General features: G+C 33.3%; 1 protein-coding gene across 4 annotated transcripts in view; it reads left to right on the forward strand.

Moving 5' to 3' along the window:
• Positions 1 to 24,323, forward strand: part of LOC123685856 (forkhead box protein P1) — a 121,202-nt gene extending 96,879 nt beyond the window's left edge. Inside the window, exons 4-16 of one of the 4 annotated variants that reach the window (XM_045625713.1) lie at positions 6,294 to 6,497; positions 6,579 to 6,722; positions 7,249 to 7,501; positions 8,063 to 8,149; positions 10,351 to 10,537; positions 10,594 to 10,946; positions 11,008 to 11,052; positions 11,131 to 11,207; positions 11,261 to 11,362; positions 13,801 to 13,973; positions 17,166 to 17,238; positions 20,617 to 20,723; positions 21,438 to 24,323. In XM_045625713.1, coding sequence (XP_045481669.1) covers positions 6,294 to 6,497; positions 6,579 to 6,722; positions 7,249 to 7,501; positions 8,063 to 8,149; positions 10,351 to 10,537; positions 10,594 to 10,946; positions 11,008 to 11,052; positions 11,131 to 11,207; positions 11,261 to 11,362; positions 13,801 to 13,973; positions 17,166 to 17,238; positions 20,617 to 20,723; positions 21,438 to 21,648 — 2,016 coding nt within the window. In that variant the 3' untranslated portion in view covers positions 21,649 to 24,323. Of the gene's footprint in view, positions 1 to 6,293; positions 6,498 to 6,578; positions 6,723 to 7,248; positions 7,502 to 8,062; positions 8,150 to 10,350; positions 10,538 to 10,593; positions 10,947 to 11,007; positions 11,053 to 11,130; positions 11,208 to 11,260; positions 11,363 to 13,347; positions 13,497 to 13,800; positions 13,974 to 17,165; positions 17,239 to 20,616; positions 20,724 to 21,437 lie in introns of all 4 variants that reach the window. The other 3 variants (XM_045625714.1, XR_006748358.1, XM_045625715.1) reach the window with 3 other exon arrangements.
• The last annotated feature ends 100 nt before the right edge of the window (positions 24,324 to 24,423 follow it).

A 24,423-nucleotide genomic window follows, 5' to 3' on the forward strand; every position in this document is an offset into this window, starting at 1 on the left:
AGACATTTATTTTATGAAATATATCTCGCGCTTATTATATTTCTCACAAGAATAACTATATGCGGTTTTTTCATTGATCTGCGATGGAAATCAATTCAACAATCATTGAATAAGACATTCTAAAATGAAACAATGAATTTAATGAATTCTAAAAACTCTGAATGATTTTTGTGTTGGCAGATTTTGAATTTGAGTTGAAATGAGAAAAAAATTATGAGAATGACAGCATAGTATTGCGTATTCATTGGCGTAATCATGTAGTTTTTTTTGGAAATTCGGAGATTTTCCGTTATATTTAAAATATATTATTATATTTTCCATAGTATACTAACATGTCATCTTGATTATTCCGAGAAGAGAGAAGCCAAAATAATAATTTTTTGAATATTTACTTAAATAAGTCTGAATCGCGCATTCGCCATTTCGTGTTGGGTCTAAATTTTCCTATCGAATCAAGGGCGTAGAGATGGGGGGTACTGGGGGTAATTGACCCCTTCCTCAGGATTTCCAAAATATAAAATTTCAGAGTTCTCTCAAAGACGAAGAACGAAAATGTTTCCATAAAATGAACCAATAATCTTTTTGATTTTCTTTAAAATCGACACATCAGCAAAAAATCAGACCCTTTTGCGGTTTATGAGTTCATTATCGCTTTCAAGATGATTACTTTCATTGTATTACGAGCACTACTATGTCCGTGGTTTATTATTTTCCTTTATATACCTGCTTTCTCGGCTTTTTCCTTGTTTTGTTGTGATTTTTGCATTCGTCATCGGTATTCAATTACCCGTTGTTTTCGGATACATTTTCGTCACAAAATTTTAATACTGCAGTTATTGAAGAATTGAACTGAGTTATTCGCATAGAAAAATTGTCTATGCTGTGTTTTACAATTTAATGTGTTTCATTCAAATTGCAATTTATTTGAGAACACACCAGTTTTGAATTGACTATACAGGGTGTTCCTAAATTGGAGGTACAGACAAACGAATCATTTTAAGAAATAAAGTCCTATAACATGGGTTCGGAAACGATTCGTTTTCATGATACAGATGTTAAAGTTCAAGTTTTTTTCCCATAGCACCTTCACAAGACATTTAACTCAAACTCGACATAGATATTTCAATTTGAAGTTTTCATCATGTGATATGCTAATTTTTGAAGTCAAATCAACAGGTTGATATTTTTTCTGAAAGAGTGCTCACTTCTTTCCACTAGAATTTTTTTTTCTGGAGAAACACTGGTTGTTTAGAAAATCTAAAAAGAAACTCTGGTCCAGTACTACATTTTAGAGTTTCTTGTCGGTTCTTGTCAAACAAATCTTCACTAATCCTCGGGAAAATTCAAATTATTAAAGATCCAGTGAGCTGTGATAAATGAATTGATTATAAGTTTTGGTACTTATTTACCCAATTTTTAGAGAATATTAATAAAAATTCGATAAACTAGTATGAGCATCACAAGAAAAAGGACAACAAGAAACACCCTGCATCTCAAAAACAAAGCGTTTGCGGGCCCATATATAGGAAATTTTATTCTTAAAATTATTCAAGGAATCTCTCATTTTTCTTTGTACTCTCAATTTAGGAACATCCTTTATAAGGTCGAATCGGTAATCAAAAAAATGCTATTATTTCTAGTAATTTTTTGTTTAAACTTCGTTATCAAACCTTTCTTTTTCACGTTACAGACATGAATAAATGTTGCCGTAAAAAAAAATTTTTTTTCGATTACCCCTCCCCCAAGAAAAAAAGATCTAAGTCCTTATATCGAATAATGAATAAGCTGGTTGTGAATAAGAATTCAAAAAGCAAATATAACTGTTTCTTGTTCCAATACAAGAATCGAGAAATGGCAAGGCCAGCTAATGCACTTCTGAGGAAATAAAGGGGGATCGAAAACTATATTACCCAATAAAACATGCTTACCGCGTACATATCCGTTGACAAATGTACAGTTTTAAAGGAAACAGGGGTAGCCGTCGTAATTTACAATGGTCAGTCTCAATACGGACCATGACTGCTGAATTTCACACTTTATGAGAACGTTGCTGAACTTAACGATGGCCCTAATTTATTGAAGTCCGGCAAAACTGCCAATGCACCATGTGTCGTTGTGCCAGCGACAGCCACCATTTGTAACTTCTTGGGGTTGTCCTCAACTAAACAGGAAACTGCTAAATATTAATAACTCTCGATTACCTTACACTTACTAAATCCAACCGATTTATCAATTCCAGTCATTATCCGTTTGTCCAGTCTAACAATCCGTGTAAGGGTATTTTGCACCCCGTGACCCTTAATTTATTGCGTAAGTATCCCTCACAAAACTGAAGCCATAATTTCATGCACTGTTCATGACAAATTAAATTACTTAGACCTACCGTTTTCGGTTTGACAAATCGCAAGGTTTATTTCAGATGCTGGACGTGGCGGTTTCCAGTCAATTCCAGTTTTGATAATATCTGATATAGAATTGATCATTCAAATAATAAAATTAATATGTATTATCTTTGAATTTTTATGTTAATTTCATCCTTCCTACTTGTCAACAAATTAGTAATATATCAGCTCCAGAACTTATGATGATTCATTGGAAAAAAAAGAACAAAATATGCCAATAGTTACGGATACAGAAAGATTTTTCAAACATACATACTTTGAGAAGACAAATGAACAACGAAGATAAAAGGAGACAAAAAAGATAGTGATTCCTAATGATGCTATCCACATGAAACTTTGTACGAAACTTGGCATTAGAGATTCATCAAGCCAAGTAGCTTGATATTTTAACCAACTGAGTTGAAAATCAAACTACTGCAAAATTACATACTTGCGCTTGACCTGACTTGATTTTAGATATATAATTCTTGACTTGATATCAAGCTACTTGATATTACTTGAGCTTGATATGCACGCGTCGAACGGCATATATTTCGGCAATCTCGTGCGCGCTTAAACGAAATAAGGGGATTCCTCGAGCGCCGAGAGACTGAAGCATTCGCTAGTGTGACTTTATTAGTAGTTTTCTCGCATTTCTATGAAATCTATTGGTAGATTTCGGTAGTTTCAGAAATATCTTTCCTAACTTGGACAAAATGGCCAAGGATTTCTTATCAACGCCAGCATCTTCAGCTCCTGTTGAAAGAAAATTGTCCAGAGCTGCTCTAACAGTTACAAAAACCTGCAATAGGTCATTAAGCGACAAATCTATAAGATGCCTCATGTGTTTTAGATCCTGGATGGAAACTTATGAAATGAAACAAAGTCTGGAGGTTTCTCAATATTGAGAAACTTTATTTTTTTATTATTTTCATTTTGTTATGATTCATAGTGATTTAATTTGTGTTTCGATTTCAAAAGAGTTGATAATTTCGATTCTTTTATACAATAAATTTGATAAATAAAAGTTTTTGCAAGGTTCCTCCTCATTTCATCATTTTTTTAATGATGTGACACTATACAATAGAACTGCTAAAAATCAAGTAGCTTGATATGATTCAAGTACTTGATAAATAAATTCTGGACTTGACTTGAGATTAAAAACTACTACTTCACTTGAGCTTCAAGTCAAGCTCAAGCTAAGTAGCTTGAAAATCAAACCCCTGGTTTCGAACGTTTTTCCTTAGGGCTGCAAAATAAATATAACTCTTAGAGTTATTATTTTCCAATATTCTAACCTAAACTAACTACACAAACTGCAGCATATCGATCAAAAGTACATCGAGCTTTTTCACTATATCTCATTGAAAATAAGTTGGAAAAAGAGATTAGGAATAGTTACAACTGAGAAATAATAATCAGAATCAATATCCTTACTTTCATTCTTTCTGTCCAATAGAGAATTCAAAAATTCTCCACTTAGCCTCCGAAGAAAGAAAACCTAATTATTAATCAATAGAAATTTTCAAACCTGTTCATAACCTGTTTTAAAATCATTTCGAAATTAAAATTTAGAAATAACTCAATATAAGGCAATTCTTTACGTACCTGCTGTTTTTTAGAAAATCCCAATATACATATTTGTAAAAGAAGATTGTCACTTTTTTCGAGCAAAAATCAGTTGTATCAATATAAGAAACGACAACAACGATCTTGCGATTTAACTATGAACTTTTGGGTGTAGGGTTATTTGGGACATTTTCATTCCTAAAAAATAGCAACCGAGTATTGTAGACGCTACATCATTACATGTATGTAATATATTCATTTGAAATTTCACCAAAAAAGTACACAACATCCCATAACATTGCTTTTCAACAAAATCTTTCGATCTTACACTCTTTATGAGTATCAATAGATTTTCTCTGTCATTTCCATCTAATATCTTTTTCGATTGTAAAAATTCTTCGATTTCAGCTTCAACGCCTGATACCAACATTTCCTACCAACAATCCACGTAGCAGCTAATAAAACCATCCCTCCCTTGTAGATTACAAACAGAGGGTATACTACTGTTTCTCTCGCATTAATGATTCAATATCAATTAGCGGTATGCTGAATTATATAAACTCAATCTTGGAGCTGAACAAAAAAGTCGTCTTATGAAAATTCGATGCGGAGCTTACAATTTACAGATTGATTTAATAATTCATCGAAATATCTTAAGACATAAATAGCAGTGGAAATGTTTGCCAATCTAGAATCTTGCCCGAAGATATTACTCAGTATAACGAGGCATTCTTTGCTACAGAATGATGCTGAATAGGGAAAACTGATGCTGTGAGTGGTAATGAAATTAGTTGCTTCCATTCGAATGTAGTAATGTGTTTTTTATTTCGAGGCAAATATCGAGAAGTAAAATTATCATTAAGTACTATTGATTTTCCTCATAAATATTTTTTCATCATATTACATATACATATTATTGTTATAATATTATTTATCACTTCGAAAGAAGTTGATAGGGAACAATTAAATTATTATTTCAGTTGTTCAAAATCAACATAATACTTTGCAATTTGATGATGCGTCCAACAAGAATTTCTCAATTGTTCGATCAGAATTTAAAAATATCGAAGTAATTGGTTAGTAAGTATTTTTTTGCGTTATATTCCAGTGAATATGATCCATTAAAACGTCGAGATTACCCTTATTGCTCCTTAAAATTGAACAAATGCAAAACGTATATTATTTTCAACAATAAAATGAACAATATACAGAAAGAAAATGTGATGAACACAAAAAATATAATAAAGGTTAAAAAAACGAAATTTCTGAGTTATATTCGAAGTGAAACCGATTGAAAGCTGCAAAAATCTCTTTATTGTACATCTATACCTTTTGGTATTTCTGAAAAGAGATTAATTTATCAGAAAAAATGTACAGAATGATATAATCGATAATATAGACCACAAATGTGAGTGGAATTGCAGTATTGATCTAAAACAATTCGAAAGTATGCAGTACATGATCAGTTTAACTATTTTTAATTCGCATCTCATTTCATTTCTGAAACAATAAAGAACTTCAAAGTACAATAGAGAGGGGATGAGGGAAATTCAGTCTCTGTGATTGATTTTCGGTCCCCTGCATGGCTGTGGAGGAAGCATTAGACCGTCGGAAGCCATATGTCTTGATGCAATGGTCCGATCATAATACCTGTATACCTTCGCTGAATATATTGCCTTCACTTCGTAAAATAATCTAGACGTAGTGCTATGGCCTTCTGTCCTCCTCTAATATAGAGGCACCCTGCATAAAAAGACGCCAAATTGGATTTATTTTTGCTATTCGTGCTGAATGAATATACTCCTAACCACATTCTCGGTCCTTATACATGTGCGTTGCTCACAGCGTAATAAATGGAAAACACTCCACATTTCATACGTGACGTAGTTAATTCTATTTTTCTTTCTGATGTTCAAACACTGGGGGGATTTTGAGTTTTCGTATTCTGAGAGCCTAATCGGACCACCCTGTATGCCTCATTCTTGATAAACGCGATGAGGCGAAAAAAATTTTCGGTTATTTATTGACAGCACATTCAAAGCATGCAAATCTTGCGATTTTTGATGTTATTTATTTTATTCTTGTGGAATATTTGTCCAAAGAACTCTGTGATAACTGAGGTGGTGTGCAATTTGAACATCTCATTAATTAAAATCTGTTCCAAGTTTTTTACATCTAAAAAAACAGAACAAGAATTCCTCAGCAAATGTATGAATAACATTTCAAAACCTTCCAAATTACCACCTGGTATATGCAGTTCATTTTCGTTTTTTGATTGCATATCGTGAAATTTTAATTATTTTCTTGGCGAGTGTTCCCCTATACAATAGGATTTTATTGCAGCAAGCAGCATCGTTAGAGAAAGTTCTCAAAGAACAACAGCAACACCAACAGCTAGAACTTGAACGAAGTTGGGACCAAGAAAGAGACTTCAAGGGTAATGGCAACAGCACTCCCACGTCAGAATCAAGGTTGCAAGAGACCACCCCATCACCATCATCAGAAACACAGAAAAATTTCAATGCGGCAGTGCCCCCAATATCACAGGTTGAATGCTCAATTGATTATTTTTAATTCCTGAGAAGATATTGAGGAATATGTTGATATTTAACCAAAACATTTTTTCAGACACAGACCCCTATACCCAACCCGCAAATTATGAATGCACCAAGCTCCAATTTACATCATATTCTACAACAACACGTTCTCAGCCCTTCACAGTTACAGAATTTGATGAAGCAGCATACGATTCTGCAACAGCAGCAACATCAGGTAACATTGCGATAGTCTTGATGTCATGAAATATTATAAATAGAGAGGAAAAAGATATATAATTGACAATTCAAATTCAGTTACAGAGCGGAGTATAAGAAAAAATATATTAGTTTCTCATGAATTATTAAATTTTGATGAATATATTCATAGCGTTTTCTGGTCAGGGTATTCTGAATTCTTGATCTTTTCCTTTGTACATAAGTGCAAAACTTCAAAGATGTTTGTCTTGTCATACTAAGATGAATTAAAAAAGACATTGTTTAATCGTGTTGAGGTGATATCATTGGAGCTTAGGGTTTTTGTTTAGTCACTAATTTCACTCCAACCTGACTAGTACCCTTTTCCAGGTCATCTATGAACGAATAACTTTTTCCAAAGACTTGTGAACAAAGATTCATTATATTGTGTTTTTAAATTATTAACTTGTGTTCTCGTTGGTTTATTTCCAATTTACTTGGCCTTCTTGAAATTACGTGCATTTACAAGGACGAAACTGTTAGTGTTCTTGTGTTTTCTCTTATAGCAGCACCAATTAGTAGAACTTGGAAAGAAACAAATCGAACAGACTATCCAACAGTTGCAGGAACAACTCCAATTGAATCTCATCCAGCAAACACATATCCTTCAGAGTCCGGATAAGAAGAAAGCATCAACATCTCTGCAGCAACTTGGATTGCAACAGCAACAAATAATCCAACAGCTGCAGCTCATGCAGAGACAGTATGTTGGCTATCAAGGCATAGGCATGCAACCACTCATTGTGACACCTGGTCAAGGTACGAAGAGAAGAAAGAAGAAGAAATGAAGATGAATTATTAATAATAACGAAATAGACTTTTCAAAAAGTATTCTCAGTAGTTGATGATCATTTTGAAGATTATCCGTAGATTCATGTTTTTATGTTGATTCGATTAATGCATGTGAAAAAATTGAATATTGTTTGTCACCAAACGAAAGAATACTTCGTGGGAAGAAAAGACAATCGGATCGATCCAGGCAGGTATGTAAATCCTGTTCCCGCCTAACCATTTAACCCTTATCTAGTGAAAGAACCTTAAATTGGGCAATGCCATTGGAATATTCAATCATTTGTACTCATGGAGATCTTATTGGTCAGTACCTAACGAGAAAATTATTTTTCCAATTTCACTTTGGCAGTGAACGGCTTCATGTACGGTCTTGTTTATTGGTACTTGCCCATCCCTTTTCCCTATCCTATTCCCTTTGGATCGTACATAATCATGCCTGGACCTATCCGATTTGTCCAATAGAAGACGTCGTGAAGCCGTTTCGTTAACGAAAGAATGATTGTCTCAAGATCAATTTTCATTCGACAGGTCTTAATGCCAGAGATGTGTCGAATCATTGGAAGGACCTTGGTGAACCTCATCATCTTTCAAATAAGACTCCATCTGATATAAATGGTGAGCATTCCGTTGATTTTCTGTTCATGGAAAGGAAATCTATGAACTTATAGTTCATAATACTTTTTACTTGTTGGTTCCAGCCTCTAATATCTCGAATATTTATTGTTTTCGATTCACTGATTAAGAATCCGAGGTTCAATTCAATTCTATACGTCCGGCTGACTGCCATGTACACGATAATTCTCGAATGAAATCTGCTGGAGACTTAAAATTTTTGAAGTAGGTCTAGATATCTAGGTTGAGTTTATTAATTAGTAAAATCCATTCGATGAATCTGGTGTTAGAACGATATCAAATTTTGTTTTGTCAATAATCGAACTGAAGAATAAAAAAAAAGTAAAACAATATTTTTGTGAAATTTCTATATGAATAAATGAATTCCCCAAAAATTGAGTGCAACATTCACATGAGCAAAATAATCAAGTTTTCTCCGATCTGATAACCCTCTAACCACAAGAAAATATTTCGCAGGATGGACTGATTTGTTCCAAATTTTTTCAATAAATTGTCGGGTAGATCGAATTCCAATTTGTTAGAATATACAAGGAAATAATATCAATTAAAAAACGAACAAAAATACGAAAGTCTATATTGAGGAATTTTTGCTGATTTTTGTGTGTGGAATTCGGGATATTGTAGAGAATCGATATACAATATTTCCAACAACCCACCTGTTCTCTTTGTGATCGCAATTCAATCATAAAACAGTTGCATTGACTCGGCTATCTGGGAAACTATTCAATAGTTATTCTGGATTTCAATGGACTGCTGATGAAAAATAATCTTTTTTTTTGTGATACAGTTGTTTGACATTTCCTCTGCGCGTTCAAGGTTCAAATATAGGACTCAGATATATCGTATACTATCACTTCATTCACAAAAAAGATTTGAATAGAAGTCGCGAACTTTACTTGTCGTTCCAAATTGATGCAAAATCAGTTGACAATCGTACTTCGCCTGTTTAGTATCCAATTATTTAAGCTGAAGTGTAAATACCAACTTCAAGTGTGAGAGGTAATTTTAAGTAGGTAACTGTTTCGTTTTTAATTTATTTCGTCTAATTATTATAACAGGCATTTACAGATATTCTTAATAATTGTCAAATTTGGAGGAGATTGAATTCAAGATATTTTTGTATCGTCTATTCTACTGGAATAGCTGCATTTTCATTCGAGTTATGGAATAATAGAGTTGAGTTTGTGGAAAACACTCACTATGTATCATCAATTTTCCATAGAATACGTCGAATAGTTATGATTTTGTGAGGGGAAACAGACATGATTTTCAAATTGAAGTTATTCAACTCCTATTCCGAAAAAAAATCATAAATCGAATCTTTATAATAATCATTTCGTCACAATGTTTGCATTTTTCAAAATTCAGGTCGGAAATTGTCTCAAATTCGATACTGTTCGTTCGTTGGTAAACTTGTAAGTACAGAGCGGAAGGAACTTGAAAATCTTGACTTCACTTCAGTGCTTCTCTTCTATTCAATCATAATTCAGCCTCATAAAAATATAAAATAGTAAAATCGATAATTAAGTAATGAAGTCATATTCAAACATCCCAAATCGGTGATGAGTCACTAGGATTACGAATGATCATTTCGAACTTCTCTTCAATCCATTCATAAACCACTTCGCTCAGTTCCGTTCCCTACAGCGCCATCTATTACCCTGTAGTCACACTCCGGAAAATGCTGGGAAAAACCATCAGATCCCTCCCTGAAAACTAACCAATCGCTGCGTTCTCCGAAAAAATCAATACAGCCCAAATCTGCCTAGATTACAGGCCCCTTACTTCATTCCAGAGAACACGACTAGATTCCTAACTTCGAATTGAATATGTACGTTTATGGATTTTTCGAACGAGGCTAGTTCCTAACATCCTAGTAGAATCCTCAAATATTATGATGCATGATCCAAAAAATGAAGGAATCAAATTTTGATGAATTGTAATGAATTTTAGAAATTTTCCAATTGAAACTTGTGCTCATATGATCAACAGTAGTACCTAATTCTCCATCAGTCTCTTATTGCTTAGTGAGTTACACGCTATGCCAATAATCCTACTGCCACATGTTCGAATCGGAAGAGGTTGAATACTTTTTTCATATCACAAGTTGCATTCTATTGAAAAATCTTTGTATTTGAAATATTCCACGAAGGAAACAACCAACCATCGTGTAAAATCTGCAGTGTTTTTCACAGATAATTCACCAGGTTTGTTAGGGGTTGCCTCTAACAGAATAAAACGGGAAGATCTATCAGAAGATAAACCAGATAGAACAGCAACACCAGATCGTGTTCATCATCTGTATGGTCACGGGGTATGCAAATGGCCTGGTTGTGAAGCTATATGTGAAGACTTACAACTGTTTATCAAGTAAGAAAGTTCTTCCACAACTATTAGAACACCTGCTCAATATCCCTATCTTCCAGACACTTGAACACAGAGCACAACTTGGACGATAGGTCGACTGCTCAAGCTCGAGTCCAAATGCAGGTAGTTTCACAGTTGGAACTCCAGCTCCAAAAGGAGAGGGATAGACTGACTGCGATGATGCAGCACTTGCACCTGTCAAAACAACTGGGAGCTATGGATTCACTCAAAGAAGGTTCTGGTCAGCTCACTCCAAAACTCTCAGTTGGCTCCACGACTCCTCAACCTCCAGTCTCAATCAACCACATGGTATCAGCTATCAGATCTCCAGTTCTACATGCAGCTTCGCCTCAGATGGGAGGACCAATAAGGAGGAGATTAAGTGATAAGTCAGCACTGTCTTTGGCTGGTGGTGAGTCTTTAGAATTCCCATATTTTCAGTTTACTCAAAATTATCTGTTCTGCTGCTAAAGGCTTACCTTACATGTTGGAGAGAGCCGGATTAGATGTTCAACAAGGTATAAATACTTCAAAATTATAATTAAATTCGCGATGTCGACTGACTGTTCGTCAACTTTTTTTTTCTCGAATTTCAGAGATTCAGAGGAATAGGGAATTTTACAAAAATGCTGACGTGAGACCACCTTTTACTTATGCCTCTCTCATTAGACAGGTAAGTTTTCTTTAAAAATGGACGTTTCGGAAATTGAACAAACGATCTTTCAGTCCATTATAGAGTCGCCAGATAAACAGTTGACGCTCAACGAAATCTACAATTGGTTCCAAAATACATTCTGTTATTTCAGAAGGAATGCAGCTACGTGGAAGGTATTGTTCGTTCTTGTTTATTTTATCTAGATGGTTGTTCAATGTTTTCATTATGTTCATTAATTCTCAAAGAATGAATTAGATATCAATTATTTTATCAGCTATAATGAAAACAGTGGATAATCTGTACCTGTCCCATTGATAATTCACAAAGCTGTCTTTCACATATTTACTAACAAAGCGAACAATAATTCGCATTCTTTGAATGTTGCTGTCACTTTGAAAAACTTGAAGGTTATTTCATTAAGGGCATCTCTCAAATCTTCAGGTTTTCTTAGTAATTCTTTTTTGTGATACGTCTTAACTACTCTTACTTAATTTAAATTCAAGACGTTAAATTAGTTCATTTCGTGAGGGTGCAAGCAATGAAATCTCATCTCATAAAGTCTATTGATTCAAATACTAGCTTGAAATGTTTAATATACTCTGTCCTCACTTCGAAATCTTACAACTTTTGATACCAAAACAGCGATAATTTCTATGTTGATATCGATTATACTAGCAAGGATGCATCTCAATGTATCTGATCCATTAGTATTCACAACAAATCGCAACATTCATATAATAAAATTTGTATTGATCCAAAAATGTGTGTACAAGCTTAACTTTATACGAAATGTATTGATGTATCATAATTGTAATTAGTTCCAGGATTGCTCAGCTTGCATGCTCGATGTTTCAATTTTTTTTTGTTATTGATTAAGTATTTGGTTTTCAATTTTATACCAAAGAATCTTCAGGACACTCAACATAGCTTTTTGAATCAAGTAAATTGAATTAATCCAATATCAATAGATTCAGAGATAGAATTGAAATTTTCACATCAATTATGGCTATTAAGACGTAGTAGAACTTGAATATGTGTTTTATCTCTTCAAAGCTATTTTTTTATGATTACATTAATAATATTATGCCAAGTGAAGGAAATATCTTAATTTTGAAAAATTGTAGGTATCATAATAAACCCCAAATCTTCTGGATTAGAAATAGAAACAGGAAACTCAAACAATATTAGGTTCCACAACAAAGTGTGCTATTATAGAAGGCTATGTATTTTATTACTCTGAGCGATAAATTCGGGATATGAGTCAGCTATTGCGGGAATCCTCTCTTTTGGGAAATAATAGTTCAATACTAGCGTTTTTATTTCTTTTGTAAAAACCTTTTCCATTCTCTGGAGCTCCCAACAATGTTTGATACGAAGGCTTCTATTTATTTTTTAAGTACTAAGTATTGGCAACACTGATTTTGCCAGGTGAAATCTGATATTGACATCGTAAAATTTGACATTTTTGGTGTTATAAGTACTCCCAACGTTTTGACGTACGATCACAATTTTTGTTGTTTACAGTAAATTGAAAATTTCATCTCTGGCAAAATATGGATATAACTCGTGAAAATTTTCGAGCTATGAAAATTATGACTTTGGACCTGGTCTAACTCAAGAAATATGCATCTATCATTTAAATTGGACTTTTGACAATGAAGCACCATTTTATGGTGACATAAAAACAAAACTCGAATTGAAACTACACTGTACAACTACAAACGGCGCGAGAGCCTTGGCGCGGCTAAGTATTTAAACGTAATTTATGGTGTAGCGATCACAGGCAAGTGGCGTGACGTCACAGACGAGTCGGAGACCAAAGACGTTCCGCGCTAAAATACGTAAATTTAAATAATCTATTTCTCAGTCTTTTATTGATGGATTTTCAAAATTTTTTCACTGATTTATCAGTTTTGCTCTATATTTTAATTCTATCTTATCAATATAGTATTATCAACATCACTAAACTAGTCCATTGCTTGCACGTTCGTGTTCTATGCGTCCAAATTAGCCAACATCTATACGATAAAGGAAGAAACAAGCCAAAATTGAGTTTCAGTTTGAGAAACTTATGAAAATGTTGAGAGTCTTGAGATTCTGATTGTCGGAGTCAGTGAATTCTGTAACTCCATCACAAAGTGATTTGGTTTGTTGTTAGAATGCGGTGAGACACAACCTGTCACTCCACAAATGTTTCATGCGTGTGGAGAACGTTAAAGGGGCAGTTTGGACTGTTGATGAGGTGGAGTTCTACAAGAGGCGACCACAAAGATGTTCCTCAGGTCCCCTGTCCCAGCCATCCGTTGGGTACGTGGCCAAGGGGCTCACAATTTTATTTTATTTTTTCCATTTGTATATTGTGTATTTTCGACATCTTTTTCTAACCTCTTTTCATATCCTTTTTGAAATTTTATTAATATATTGTGTGGCTTCTGTGGCGAGAAAGTGGTTGTGTGCCAGTTAAGTAACAGCATGACAGGCCTTTGCTGGCTTTGGCAGCAGAAGACCGGAAGGTATATTATTATCTTAGCAACAGGTGTCAAGACAACAATAAATCTTGACATTACTTGATTATTATCTTTCTCTTTCTTGGGTTCTGATGGGTGTGTAGAATGCGATTCGCACCAATCTGTCACTCCACAAGTGTTTTGTGCGTTATGAAGACGACTTTGGGTCATTCTGGATGGTCGACGACGCCGAATTCGTCAAGCGGCGCCACTTGTCACGTGGCAGGCCGCGGAAATATGACCCAACCCCGTCACCCACTCCACCCTACTTTGCACAGTAAGCACCATTCTACGCGTGCGTGTTGCTCAGCTCTAATGCTGTGCCGTGCTCTGTGCCGTGTACTATGCTTTGCAAAGCAGATATTCATTTCAGGCTTCTGGTTCACAAAATCGCATTTTTCTTCTTTTTTTTTCACTTTGAAATGTCATCTTAGATCCTATGAATAGTTGAACCAGAATCTTGGAATAATATAATAATTGTGTAGCTTTGATAGATGTCCGTTCTAGACACAAACGATTCGATTCAGCTCTCAAATAGAAACAATAAGTTCGGTATGAATGAGATACATATTCCCAGCAATCTCGCAGTTCAATAATTTTCCAGTGACTTTCTCCAATTTTCCTCCAGTTTTGGAGTTAAACGTACTAAAATTTCTGCATCTTCTTTAAAATAATATCCACACTCCATTTGGTATAAATAATTTTCTTTTATTCACTTCTCTCATCTTGCTCCAGCTCCATAAGTTATCAACCTTCTATCTACGTATTCCTAGCAATATTTTTTCAGTTACTTTCTCAGATTTTCCTTCAGTTTTGGAGTTGAATGTACATACTAAAATTCCCGCACCTTCTTTAAATGTTCACCCTCCATATGATGTAAAAAGTATTCTGTTACATCATTGTTCTATTTTATCATCTTCGAACTCATCTAACTACCATTTTCTTCTTGCTCTGGTTCTCAAACTCCACTTGAGGTTTCTTTAAATTACTATTTCCCTAGGGGAAATTCTGAAAAATCCTAATAAAAGCAAGTATTTCATGGATTCAGTTCTTACTAGTTGTAAATTCATTATCAAATGGAATAACACAAAACTTAATTTCTAGAAATTCAAATATTGCGAATACTGTTTTACATTATAAAATTTGAAATTATCGTAATATTCAAATTAGTGGAGATTAATAGAAGCTAAATCAATGGAAACTTTTTCATTTCCTGATCATCCAAAATCAATTCTTCTTCTTCCAGCAGTATTTCACATATACTTTTGAATATAACGCTGAATCTTCTCAATGCTGGTGTGTCTCTATTCATCACCTTATGATTTGTTGAACATTCAAAATGCATTAGCGGAAATAAATAGGTATAAAATTCTCAGTGCTTACTATTTATTGATGCAACTTGAACGCGATTACGAAGGCATTTTAATTATTTTAATTTCCAGAATGATTGCATGCGAAAAGAGTTTATGAAATATTAGAGATCAAATTACACAATGTTTTGTATCGAAAATCATGAAAACTTCTAGATTGGTTTTGTTGAAGCACGTTAGATGTTAAACCTTTAATTTTTTTCTTTTGAGAAAACGCCTGATTCCTGTTACTGTATTTGGTTGAGAGTCTGAATCGCCGCGATCTAGTAAAAATATTATTTTTTATTCGTCGTTAAATCAATGCTCGGCACATAAAATTGATTTATGATTTCAAAATTACAGATCAGTTCTTTTCTGTTAAGTCATTTTAGTGCAGTTGAACATAGTGGTAGAATCCGAAATTCAACGCTATTCTACAATTAAATATGCAAGATCCAAATTCGACAGATTGAATCGAGAATTTTTTATTCTGACTTTTCTGGTTTCAAGACAATCTATGTTTATTTTTTCTTTTAGGAGGTATTGAAAAATGAGGATTTAAATGGTACAGTGAAGGATTTTTGAAATCGAAAACATTAATACAGCTATATCTGATATTTTCATAGACAACATTAAAAGAAAATATTCAAATTATCATTGTGTAAAAAAAAGAACTCATTATAGTGAAGAGTGAATGAATTATTGAACCTCTGCCAGAATTTGTGACTTGTCGAAAATTTTCAATGTCTATTTGAGCATAAATTCACTCTATATATCCTCCATTTTTCAACATCTCCAAACTTCAATCAATCATTCATATGGTTCTACTCCCTAAATGAACTGAAATATTTTCCATTTTCTTTTTCAATGAAAACCTTATGATGCATCGAATGAAATCTTCACGAATTTTTAGAAAATACTCGAAAATACAAGAAAATGTAGTTATGGACGGATAATAATAAGGATCTTCATTTAATTTCCAAGTAATACATACAGGTGAAATAAAAATGAATTCTTCGCTAATCACAATTTCAATATTAATTACAAAAAAGGAATAAGACACTAGAAACTAGAACTAGACTGGAAAGTCTTTTCATCAGCTACTAGTGCTTCTTTTCAAAGACATTAATAATTTTTTAGTATCTCAAATGAAAAAAGTCCATGTGGAAAAATAATATTCGAAAATTTCGATAATGAAATGGAAAATATTTTAGAAAGAACCATTTTGAAAACGATCTAAATCCTTGAAATTAGCCTGTTATGTGTAGATATTTAGTATCACAGTAGATTGCTTCTTGCTTCTCGTGCCTCCATATTTCAAACCTAGAAGAATATCCTTGCATTATTGAAAAAAAATAATATGTAATTAAATTTTCTTCAATTCATTTACAATTCTTCTCGGTATGAAATCAAAAAATCCAAATGAAAAAGCATGGATAGAATGAATAACAAATGAAAAATCTACTAGTGTTTCGGATTCAATTGGAGTATGCATCTTACGGTGAGAAGGTAAACCCCTCAAATGTCAACATACTTTTTTACTCTATTCCATTTTTTCGATATCTCTTTTGAACATCTCGATGTTTTTATATCTTGCATGTATTTAGATTTATTTCTCGATAATATTTGGACCTGTACGGTTTTTCTTATCATTCTTAATTTTTTATATGTGTTCAAGTCAGATCAGAAAGAAAACATTGCCGGACATCGAAAAAGGTAAGTTTCACCGTACAGGAAGTAACTTTGTAGGTTTCTGAATTTTTCACCATTTTTCTGAATGTGAGACCAACAATTTAATTTTCAACAGAAGTAAAAGATTGGCCTGTTTCAAACGTGCCATCTTTCATATCAATCTCTTCATTTATTTCACCATTTGAAAAGCTGTAAAATTGTAATCGTTCAGTGAATTATTGACCTCACAATCAATTACTTTTCAACTTCAAAGCTCACTCATTAGCCACTAAAGAGGTCATCATTAACTAAGGGTATGGATTTTTGAACTCTTTTTCGCCTTCTCGTTTTGAAATCTAGATGTTGCATCTGAACCTTAACAATATGAAAAGTAATTTTCATTTTTATTCATTGACTAAACCAACCATTCATGAATATCTTATGTACAGGGGTGTTTCGAAAAGTCCTACTTCAAACCACAGCCCGACGTTATATGGAGATCATTTATCTTCGAATATTCAGGTTAGTACAACAGAATTTCACATCGAAAAAATGTGATAAATACATACTTTGCTAACAGGTTTCAAGTGAAAAACAAATTTGCTTTCGAGTGCACGTTTGTTGATGCACATTTCACGCCCTTAGGGATCATAGAAAGTTATATGAGTAGACAGGGTGTTGCTTTATTGGAGGTACAAATAAATGAGAGATTCCTCGGATAATTTTAAGAAAACAGAGTTCTATAAACATTGGCCAACAAAAGTTTTGTTTTCGAGATATAGGGTGGTCCTTGTAGTCCCACTTTTTTGTGATTATTATACCAGTTTATCGATTCTTCATTATTCTTCGCTACAGATTGGGTAAATAACCAAAACTCATAATTGATTTATCCATCACAACTTATTAACTGGATCATTATAATGATACGGATTTTCCTGAGGATCAGTAGAGAATTGTTTGAAATTTTTCCCTCGAAATCGGTAGCAGATACGACAGAACTACAAGATACCAAAAAGTGTGGTACTGGACCAAAGCTCCTTTTTTCAGTTTTCCAAACTACCAGTTCTGGAGAAAAGAAGCGAGCTTTGTTCCATAAAAAATATCACCCCGGAGATTTGAATTCAAAATTAGCATATCACATGATAAAATCTTCAAATTGCGATATCTATGACAAATTTAAGTGAATTAGATCGTGAAGGGAAGGTGCTATGAAAAAAAAGTAAAACTTCAACATCCTGTATCTCGACAATGAAGCGTTTGCAGACTCATGTTCATAAGCCTTTTTTTTTGTACCTCCAAATTAGGAACCCTGTATAACACCTCATTCAATAAGTACCGGGTCTGGCGCGAAGTTGGCACAACCACAGCCATACCACTTTTTTTGTCGTTAGTACCAAGTATTAATATTTTAGGTTAAGTGGCGCTCGTATGTTGTTATTTGAAAAATACATTGAACGAGTTACGTGTATTGATGAAACACTGTTTTTCAATAAGTGGATCTGGCTCCCATGACAACAACGGTTAATAGGTGATCCAGGGAAAGAAATTTGAAAGATGAAGAAGTATTTGCCGAAGTTGAAGCCTATTTCGAAATCAAAGACGTTAATTTACATAAAAAAAGACGAAGCTTTCTAGAGAAAAAGTATTAAAAAGGAGCATTGGAGTACATGTATCATTCTTGACGGTTGACGAATAAAGTGGAATTTTTGAGAAAAAATCTGTATTTACTGGTGAGGCCCGGACTTATTGAGTGAAATGAAGATATGTGATTTTCTTTACATATAATTGTACCTCTTCTAGTTTATATAGATGAGGGGTTCTGGTGATGCGATCCTACTGAAATTCGGCTCCTGAAATCTGTTGCTACGCAAATATTTAAAATATTATAATTGAATTGATTATCTATGCTTTTTTCAATACGGTCAACATGAATTTATTCATAAAGGTTCAAATTTTTATTATCCCTGAGATATATTTTGTTTTTCGATATTCCACAGGTATTTTCTCAGAATCCAATGACGCGATCAACAAGAAATTGTTGATTTATATTTCTGAACGCAAAATCTCAACTCGAACAGACTTGTCTCTCATTCAGGTGATAAAATCAACAAGAAATGTTGCATGAACGTCTCGATAAAATTTATAGTTTTAAATTTATTAGGAATATAAAATTTGTCATTAGCAAATTCAACAAGATCTAAACTTCACACACGGAAATCCCATCGAATAAGAGAAATTTTATCAGGAACATATTATGAATGTACTCCTGCTCCTGGTACATCTCCTTGGTCTCATATGTTCCTGTAACAGAATTTGAACACCAAATTATTGTTTTTTCCGTCCGAATTTACTCATTCCACACACGAAAATAACATTCAAACTAAAAAATGCGTATCCTGTTACAAGATTCGAACAACGAATACTAGATTTTTCGTTCAAATTCGCCCATTTCTTACACAAAATTAACATTTACACCCAAAATTTCGTATCAAGAACATATATTATGATGAATCAGGTAGTATCCGGGTAACAGATATTCTCTAGGCAACCAATCATACACTAAGACGTTTTGTGTGTTGCCTATTCGATTGTACTTCTGCTCCTGATATACTTCCTCGGTTCATATGTTCCTGTTACAAAATTCGTACACCAAATTCTTGTTGTTTCGTTTGAATTTACCCATTTCACACACGAAAATCAAATCCTAACAAAAAAATTCGTATCAGGAACATATGATGGCTGAAGAGGTATCCGGGTCGAAGATCTTCTATAGGCAACCAATCATACACTAAGACGTTTTGTGTGTTGCCTATTCGATTGCACTTCTGCTCCTGATATACTTCCTCGGTCTCATATGTTCCTGTTACAAAATTCGTACACCAAATTCTTGTTGTTTCGTTCGAATTTACCCATTTCACACACGAAAATCAAATCCTAACACAAAAATTCGTATCAGGAACATAATATGATGAATGAGGAGATATCCGGGTCGCAAATCTTCTATAGGCAACCAATCATACACTAAGTCGTTTTGTGTGTTGCCTATTCGATTGTACTCCTGCTCCTGATATACCTACTCGGACTTATATGTTCCTGTTACAAGATTCGAACACTAAATTCTTGATTTTTCGTCCGAATTCACTAAATTCTTGATTTTTCGTCCGAATTCACTAAATTTACACACGAAAATCACATCGAAACATATGATGAATGAATTCCTGCTCCTGGTATATCTCCTCGGTCTCATCTGTTCCTTTTACAAAATTCGAACACCGAATTCTTGTTTTTCAATTCGAATTCACACAAAAATAACATTCAAACTCAAAAATCCGTATCAGGAACACATGATGAATGAGGAGATATCCGAGTCACAGAACTTCTTTTAAGCAACCAATCATACACTAAACTGTTTTGTGTGTTGCCTATTGAATTGCACTCCCGCTCCTGTTATTTTTGTGTGTGGAATCGGTAAATTCGAACGAAGAAGCAGGAATTTGGTTTTCGAATTTTGTAACAAGGACATATGAGACAGAAGAGTATATCAAGAGCAGGAGTACAATTGAATAGGCAACACACAAAACATTTTTGTGTATGATTGGTCTCCTGAGAGAAAATCTTTGACCCGGATACCTCCTCATATATAATGTGTTCCTGATACGGATTTTTGAGTTGAGAAATGGGCAAATTTGAACGAAAAATATAGTATGTCTTGTAACAGGATACAAATTTTTCAGTTTGAATGTTATTTTTGTGTGTGGAATCGGTAAATCCGAACAAAGAATCAAGAATTTTGTCTTCATCTCTTCACAATGCAGTCAACAATTGGTAAATTTCTGATATAACTGTTTCCATTAGAATCCGATTGACCTTGAAATTCTCTGATATTCCAATTCCATACAGGCTTCACTCATAGATGAGAATAATTTTGCATTTATGACTGGGACACCATCTATAATGAATAGACCAAGAGATAGATCAGAATCACCAGCAATGGATTCACATTTGAGGTAAGTCTTTTTAAGAAATGTACAGTCGCCCAATGTATCACTCAAATTATTATGATTGCTCTCCTAAAGTTGAACATACCTGACTTTTGGAACACAATTCAAACAACTTGCTTTCTGTTAAATTTTATGTAACTGTACTAGAGTGCACACTTTAAAAGACTCTATAACGTTTGAATACGAAAATTTTTCAAAACTGGGTTCAATTGGAAAAGAAAAAAAGTGTTCACAATTTAAAGAATAAATTATCAAGGTCATTCCATTTTGCAATCCTTATCAAATGCGCCAACTCTTAAAGTTATTTGCCAAACTCTACTAGTAAGTGACAATTTCTTCCAATCTGAATCTTTCGAGGTTACATAACAAGACAAAAATATTTAAAAGTAGATATCTGGACTAAGACTATCACAGGGTGAGGATTTCCACTTTTTTTTAATGTCTCTAATTTTTAAGATAAATAGCTGAGATTTTCTTATTTTGGCTCGAAGAACGTACTTAATTCCTAACTTCATCAATAATCAACCGAAACATCTCAAAATATTCATTTGATTTCATTATTTCCGAATAAATAAAAATACTTGGACAAAAGAAACGAAGAAATCCCTGCATAGATCTTTCAGAATACCTTGAAAATGATTGTAAGAGTCAGTCTTTGAAAGCATGTAATTGAAGAAAAAACCAGTAGATGTCTCAACCTTCATCTAAATATTTCCAAAGGTCTCCATTGAATGGAGGACTTCACGTTAAACAGGAGGGTATGATGAGCCACGAGCATCATATACTCAGGGAACCTGACCAAATCCACCATCTCATTAAGAGGGAGGTACATTCAGATCAGGAGGATGTGAAACGAGAACAGCCTTCAGAAAACATGGCCGAAGATCTGAGTGTGTCAACTGAGCAGAATTTGAACGCTATGGAAGCGTAGTGCGAGAATTCAAGTTTTTTGTGAAACATCTATCGAGAAGACATAAGAATGACGGTATTGAAGTATTTTAAACCACGTGAGAAACACGTCGAAAAGAAATTCTGACAAATTTACTGCACTACAATGAATGATGCTGGTACCCAAGATAGCACATATTATGCTAGTGTAGACTGAATGTATTACTCGAAAGTTATAGTATAATTCAACGAAAAAAATAATCGTTATCGCTGTCTTTTTCAGAAAAAAAATTATTCTCGATCACTTGAGCATTCATTATTAACAAAAATAACATTAAAAATATCTTCTTTGGTTAAAATAGTTTTAGATCCCATCTTGGTTCTCTATAGTTTAGAGAGAGAGAGAGAGAAAAAAAGAAAAATAGAAACGGAATTTTGCGATAATTGTTAGTTAAAAATTCTTGCAATTTCAGTTCCAATGTTGAGTATATGTCTATGGTGATTTTTAGACACCTGGACAAAATAATTCTTGTTTTTTGGAATATTGACCAATATGTTCAGCAAATTCATCAACTTCTTTGAAACAACAATTGGAGCAAATTTCGAATAGGTTCGATGTTTTTCATATTCGATTATAAATTAAATGTATATAACTCTTAGACATATCAATTTTAAAGATCAACATTGAATCCAAATGGTTCAGAATTCCAGAATTATACAAATTTATTTTTCAATAATTTTTTTCACTTCGAGTGCGTTTTGTCAATTTGACGTTTAGGAAATTGGATAAACTAGTAGTAGAATGAAAAAAAAAACCATATTTGGAGACTTATGAACGCGTGGATTTTTTATGTACTTCAATACCTTCAATGCTTATTTTCAATTTTGAGTAGACTTAATATATTAGGGTAGAAGAAATATGTAGAAAATGGACTGAGTAGGACCATTGGACTTCAAATTTGTACAGTTGTGTGTGTACATAGACAAGTTACTCTTAATGAAGGGTGTTTAATTACTGTTATTACTATATATTTAAATGATGTGATGATCAGTGTGAAAAATTATTTTGTTAAGTATACAGGGTTATTTGTTATGTGTTGAATTCGGCAGTGCCGAGTGTTTTAGATAACATAAAATGAACATCGAGAGATAGGATCAGAGGCCAGAAAATATGTGAGAAAAAGTATAGGAAATTTTTGAAAACTCCATTCGACTTTTTTATGAAACCATTTCTTCCTTTGAAGCATTGAGTTAAAAAAAATCTTAGAATCAGAAATAGTCCCAGGATGGGTTTTCGAAAGGATCTCAATTTGGAAAGGAATATTTATTTGGTTATTCTTTCTTTCATTTCCGAATTATTTACAAGTTTTCTAGAACAAGAAGCTTTGTCTGACTAGGTATGGAGTATCATACTGAATAATACTCAATTTGTTAGGCTCCAAAAAGGATAATCCTTGTTATGAGTGTTTTTTAGCCCTTGATCTACGTGATCAACTCTCGAAAAAACAGTTCAACTACATCCGGTTGTATTTGGATGTATGTATATTTGTTGGGTTCACTAAATGTGTGCTCATTTTGTCTCTTAAAATCAATACTGTGCTCATATAGTGATGCATAATAAGCAATATTGTAAATTTTTATCGTTAAGCATTTGACTTACTATATTCGACCTTCGAGCGAAGAAATTTGTTCCATATCATTATATTTACTATATCATATATCAATGTAAAAATATAATGTAACTAGTTGAAACATTTTTCATATATTTACATAATCGATTACGATTAGATCATTGTTCCATCAACCCTTTAATTTTTGGAATGAATGTTACTTTTGACTTTTTAATTCACGCATTTCTACTGTTGAAATGTTCAAAACACTTCCTTCGGAAAAATGTCAAGAGTAACACCCAAAAAATTTGACATAAGTGAAGAGATGGCCTAGACCGCTTTTCTCTATAAGTTATTTCATTGTTACTCATTTATTGAATCGAAACTATTAATTTATATGTGAATAATTATATTACTTATTTGATTCCACTTCAGTGTGATCACTCTTCATTTCATTCTTGGAGTTCTCCAAAAAAAAATATAGCACTTTCAACTCGAAAAAAACTGAATATGCTCAAATATAACCATTATTTTCTATTTTTTATATGATCTGAGAAATGTGGATGGAATTTATTTTATGTTTCGAAATATTGGAACACACAGAAGAGGAAATATATGATAAGAAATGGCAATGTCATTAATGAAGAAATCCAAAATTCAAGATCAATTCATTGAATTTATATTGTGAATTGTGTTTTTTTTTTTTCATTATTCGAAATTCGAAATCTCGCCTTTTTTGACAAAATTTGAGAACAATAATTGCCAAAAATGTGCATTCATGTGATAATAGTTTAGTTTTCAACCTTAATTACATGTAGAAATTGTTAGATAGGTTAATAATTTAAGAATAGTATTGCATGAAATTATTTGATACAATTGATGAGAAAAATTGATATGAAGAAAATTCAAGGCTCATTAAAATTTCCTAATTCTAATAAAAAAATCACATATCAAATTGTTCATCGAAATTGTACGCTTTCACTGTTTCAGATATGTTTAGTTTCATACTATGTTTCTCTGCAGGCCATCATTTCTCCATGTAATTCAATGTACGAACTTCTCATGTAATAGTATTTCTCATTTGTTTAATATAATAACAAAGCTCCAATTCATTCTATATTCCCCATCAAACGATATTTCAGGTTCAGTCATAGTTCGAAGCATTATCTTCGATATCTACAGAAAGTCTCATTTCTATAATTTGAGAT

The sequence above is a fragment of the Harmonia axyridis genome, chromosome X (genome assembly GCF_914767665.1).
Source record: "Harmonia axyridis chromosome X, icHarAxyr1.1, whole genome shotgun sequence".
NCBI lineage: Eukaryota > Metazoa > Arthropoda > Insecta > Coleoptera > Coccinellidae > Harmonia > Harmonia axyridis.